This window comes from Salvelinus fontinalis, chromosome 2 (assembly GCF_029448725.1).
Source record: "Salvelinus fontinalis isolate EN_2023a chromosome 2, ASM2944872v1, whole genome shotgun sequence".
Classification (NCBI taxonomy): domain Eukaryota; kingdom Metazoa; phylum Chordata; class Actinopteri; order Salmoniformes; family Salmonidae; genus Salvelinus; species Salvelinus fontinalis.
This window is the reverse complement of record NC_074666.1, coordinates 90357755-90363544: the sequence shown is the minus strand read 5'-3', so window position 1 is coordinate 90363544 and position 5790 is coordinate 90357755. Positions and strand designations below refer to the sequence as shown.

The following is a 5790-nucleotide window of genomic DNA, read 5'->3' as shown; positions in this document are numbered from 1 at the left end:
TACGAATACACGTACCGTTTCACCCCTAGTAAATACTGAAAATACAGAGTGAGGTACTACAGGACTACTTTACAAATATACTGTTGAAATACAACTCTTTCCTCGTTCTCCCTGCTGGCAAATATACTCATGAACAATCCATGCCTCAATTATCCAAAGTGGCAGCATATTACAACTGTTTGAGCCACAAGGTGGCAGCATATTACAACTGTTTGAGCTACAAGGTGGCAGCATATTACAACTGTTTGAGCCACAAGGTGGCAGCATATTACAACTGTTTGAACCACAAGGTGGCAGCATATTACAACTGTTTGAGCCACAAGGTGGAAGCATATTACAACTGTTTGAGCCACAAGGTGGCAGCATATTACAACTGTTTGAACCACAAGGTGGCAGCATATTACAACTGTTTGAGCCACAAGGTGGCAGCATATTACAACTGTTTGAGCCACAAGGTGGCAGCATATTACAATATGTTTCTCTTTTCTCTTTCCACCTGCTGGCAAAATATTAATGACTAAAATGGTACTGTACATCGTAATAAGATGCAAGTTTATAACACTATTGCATATTGTAACTATAAACTATGAATATATTGAATATATCATGTTATTGGACTATTGTTTTAATTCATCATACAGTGAAATAGTACAAGCAAATATTGTACAGGAAATAATGTGATCCCCAATAACATGCTTTCTTTACAAATCAACAGTTTTCTTTCGATAGAAATGGAGGATAATTAAATAGCTACTTTCAGAATGATCTTATATTTAAGCATTAAGGTCTTGAGGGGGTATGGTATATGGCCAATATACCACGACTAAGGGCTGTTCTAAAGCACAACGCAACGTGGAGTGCCTGGATACAGCCCTTAGCCGTAGTATATCGGCCATATACCACAAACCCCAGAGGTGCCTTATTGCTATTATAAACTGGTTACCAACGTAATTAAAGCAGTACAAATAATTGTTTTGGTAAACCTGCTCTACATCCTGGATATCTACATCAACTATTTCTGGATCTGGACTAAAGTCAGAGAGCAGGCTGCTCTATTTGAGTTCAGTTAATCTCCCCCTCATTTAGTGCTGCTAACACTGATGTTCATCAACATGCTCAAATACAAACACTTGTTCTTTAGAATGTTCTTTATTGAATATCCACAATACAGCAAAGCTCTAACTATTCCTCTATTATAAGTCAGCAAATCAATTAATTTCAAACTTATCATATAGCCTATGATATAAGTATTAGTAGCTATTTCTCTCTTTTTTGGAACAGAATGTATGCAGTATATATGCAAAGAAAAATTATAATTCTAACAATATCTTGAAGTGATGTAGAAAATCAACTGGATATTACAATGGTTCTCAGGCTATTCAGTGCTGCATTCAGACTTCTTGATGTCTTTCTCAGCGAACTTGGAGCCCGCGGTGACTTTACATGAGAACACTTTGTCCTGGTTCCATTCTGACGTGTCAACGGTCAGACAGCTGCTGAGTTGGAACGTCTTGTCGGCTTGCGGCACCGGGCCACTCGTAGCGATGCCGCCGGTGACCGGATTCCCTCCCGCGGTCCAGCTGACATCGGCGTAGCCCATGGCCATCTGACTGGCCAGACACACCAGGGTGACTTTGCTGGACTTCAACTCATCGCTGGACGGAGGGAAGATGGTCAAGACAGGCGGAGGGAGGGTAGAGTCTGGACCAATGGAATGAGCAGAATAAATATTACACTAAATCATTTGATATGTTAGTAGAATGAAACAGGGTTGTGTGATTATACTGTAGAATAGAAAATAAAACGTTTTCTCAAAGTCTACAAACAATTAACATGTTGGGCTCCTAAACTAAAAGGCACTAAAACCATGTAATTCTATTGTTACATATTACTCATATCTCTGTTTGTAGCTGGACTTTCTAAGTAACTCTCCATATGTGACTTTTCAGAGGTAAAGCAGATTTCTGTGCAAGTGGATAATGAGTTCAGATCTCTAAGTTTAAACATAATCAAGAAGTCAGATGTGGTGAATGAGGGATACAATCACACATATATCCTACTACTAGTCAACCAGCAAACAGAGTTACCAACTGTAATGTAATGAATCATGTAGCAACATTGTGTGTAACTACCATATACATGGTTTTATCATTATTTAACATAACGTGGGACCAACATTTTAAAGGTTGATTACAACTTTATGTAGACTTCACATTCAAATCTACCTCTGAGTAAATATATTATTATTGCATGAGACATTATAAATGAGTAGTGTTGTCAAGTGACAGCAGTAACCTACATGGTCAAATAGCCCATCACGTTTCTTAAGTTTAAATGTGAAATCAACAACTACAGATATACTGTAGGCTATGAAGCTGTCACATGGTGTCCATGACTCTTGATAATCAGTCCACAAAGTAGGTTATTTACACTAAATACAAATGAAATAGGAATATAATGTTAAATATGTAACTCTATTAACTATTAATTATTACAAAAAACCTTGAATAGAAAAATATAAGGTTAAAAGAAAGGGTACTCACCAGTGACAATGAGCTTGGTTCCTTGTCCGAATACCACAGTGATTCAGTTTGTATACACAGCCGTACAAAAACCTCCTCACTCTCTCTACTGAGAGGACAGGAACTGAAACGTCCATTCAGACAGAGCTTCACTCTCTCTACTGAGAGGACAGGAACTGAAACATCCATTCAGACAGAGCTTCACTCTCACTACTGAGAGGACAGGAACTGAAACATCCCATTCAGACAGAGCTTCACTCTCTCTACTGAGAGGACAGGAACTGAAACGTCCCATTCAGACAGAGCTTCACTCTCTCTACTGAGAGGACAGGAACTGAAACATCCCATTTAGACAAAGCTTCACTCTCTCTACTGAGAGGACAGGAACTGAAACATCCCATTCAGACAGAGCTTCACTCTCTCTACTGAGAGGACAGGAACTGAAACATCCCATTCAGACAGAGCTTCACTCTCTCTACTGAGAGGACAGGAACTGAAACATCCCATTCAGACAGAGCTTCACTCTCTCTACTGAGAGGACAGGAACTGAAGAGGAGAAACCAGAACCATATTCTACAGAGGTCCAACCAGTGTGGTACCACCTTAACACGTACTGAGGGACTCCTCCTGGAACCTGTTTATACCAACCAGTAATATTATCAACAGTCCCCAGGTTACAGTCCAGAGTGGTCGTCTCTATCATCAACAGTCCCCAGGTTACAGTCCAGAGTGGCCGTCTCTATTATCAACAGTCCCCAGGTTACAGTCCAGAGTGCCCGTCTCTATTATCAACAGTCCCCAGGTTACAGTCCAGAGAGGCCGTCTCTATTATCAACAGTCCCCAGGTTACAGTCCAGAGTGCCCGTCTCTATTATCAACAGTCCCCAGGTTACAGTCCAGAGAGGCCGTCTCTATTATCAACAGTCCCCAGGTTACAGTCCAGAGAGGCCGACTCTATTATCAACAGACCCCAGGTTACAGTCCATAGTGGCCATCTCTATTATCAACAGTCCCCAGGTTACAGTCCATAGTGTCCGCCTCTATCATCAACAGTCCCCAAGTTACAGTCCAGAGAGGCCGTCTCTATTATCAACAGACCCCAGGTTACAGTCCATAGCGGCCGTCTCTATTATCAACAGTCCCCAGGTTACAATCCAGAGAGGCCGTCTCTATTATCAACAGACCCCAGGTTACAGTCCATAGCGGCCGTCTCTATTATCAACAGTCCCCAGGTTACAGTCCAGAGTGCCCGTCTCTATTATCAACAGTCCCCAGGTTACAGTCCAGAGAGGCCGTCTCTATTATCAACAGTCCCCAGGTTACAGTCCAGAGAGGCCGACTCTATTATCAACAGACCCCAGGTTACAGTCCATAGTGGCCGTCTCTATTATCAACAGTCCCCAGGTTACAGTCCATAGTGTCCGCCTCTATCATCAACAGTCCCCAAGTTACAGTCCAGAGAGGCCGTCTCTATTATCAACAGACCCCAGGTTACAGTCCATAGCGGCCGTCTCTATTATCAACAGTCCCCAGGTTACAATCCAGAGAGGCCGTCTCTATTATCAACAGTCCCCAGGTTACAATCCAGAGAGGCCGTCTCTATTATCAACAGTCCCCAGGTTACAGTCCAGAGTGGCCGTCTCTATTATCAACAGTCCCCAGGTTACAGTCCATAGTGGCCGTCTCTATTATCAACAGTCCCCAGGTTACAGTCCAGAGTGGCCGTCTCTATTATCAACAGTCCCCAGGTTACAGTCCATAGTGGCCTTCTCTATTATCAACAGTCCCCAGGTTACAGTCCAGAGTGGCTGTCTCTATCATCAACAGTCCCCAGGTTACAGTCCATAGTGGCCTTCTCTATCATCAACAGTCCCCAGGTTACAGTCCAGAGTGGCTGTCTCTATCATCAACAGTCACCAAACCAGGGAGGAGTAGAGGGAGGGGCCTCTATATCTCACCCTATCAGCTTCTGTATGATGGACTTTTAATCAATTTAAATTACTGTAACTATTCAACTATCAAAAATATATATATTTCATATTGGTCTAACAAAAACCATATGGGATCATTTTGGTTACACTGAAAATAGCAGTATTTAGTTTCATGTGAGTTATGTTGGTAAGCTTACTGAAATCAGCATGTCATAATATAGATAATACCATTATAATTATATTATCTGGACCTGATACTGGGGTTCTGAACTAACAGTACATCACTAAATGACTGTTGATGTAATATGTCTCTACTGTAAACCAGGCGACTGACTATCATTGAGGTTATCTGATACATGGAGTCTTCTGTTAGGACTGAACCTTCTGGAATATCACTTTATCATTCATGCTTTGTGACAACTAGGTGTAATTGTTAATGACAACATTCTAGTAAATGTGTGAAGGGTTTTGTGTAAAACACAAGCATGGAATGTTCTCCTACTGCAGACACACTGGTTCAGGATGACTTGACATTCAGTTAGTGTCTATATTCAGAACATCTGAAAGCAGAAGTGAGTGTGTTTGGTGAGGAGGTTTTTGTCATGGTGTATATCACTGTGATACGTATTCTTGAACAGAGCTGTCCCATGTCTGACAGTAATACACTGCTGAGTCTACCTCCTCTGCATTATTAATAATCAAACTATAATCTGATTTAGACTGATGATTAGATGTAAATTTAGAGGAGGAGAAACCAGAGCCATAGGTAGGAGCACTATTACCATGGTAGAACCTTAACATGTACTGAGGAACTCCTCCTGGAACCTGTTTATACCAACGAGCAGCACTATCCTGAACAGTCCCCAGGTTACAGTCCAGAGTGGCCTTCTCTCCTTTCCTCACTGTCACAACAGGAGGCTTCTGTGTCACCACAGTCACACCACTGACACCTGGGAAATAAGAAGACATGTAGTAAAGAGAAACATACAGACTCATTAATAAAACAGGAAGTAAAACCTCCAGGAAGTCAGACTCCTTACATGTTAGAGCAGTGATGAGAGTGCAGAGTGTCCCCAGCATGTTGTCAGTGTGTGATGTGAACGGCCCTTACTGTCCAGCTGAGAGATGAGCAGGGTTGGAGTGTGAGGAGAGGAGAGGCTGCAGGACCCACCTATAAGGAGACAGACAGGGAGGACCAGAGGGAGGGGCCTCTGTAGTTAACCTATCACCAAACCAGGGAGGACTAGAGGGAGGGGCCTCTATATCTCACCCTATCAGCTTCAGAGAAGATGGACTTCTGATTAATTTAAATGACTGTAACTATTAAATTATCAAAA

The 5790-nt window shown here is 42.0% G+C and overlaps 1 gene segment (V, D, J or C); it reads right to left on the bottom strand.

Moving 5' to 3' along the window:
• Window positions 1–1130: 1130 nt before the first annotated feature.
• LOC129831417 (Ig lambda chain C region-like) lies at window positions 1131–5566 on the bottom strand. The segment is given in 2 exon segments: window positions 1131–1701; window positions 5494–5566. Coding segments are annotated over 2 exon segments (366 nt in total).
• Between the last annotated feature and the right edge of the window lie 224 nt (window positions 5567–5790).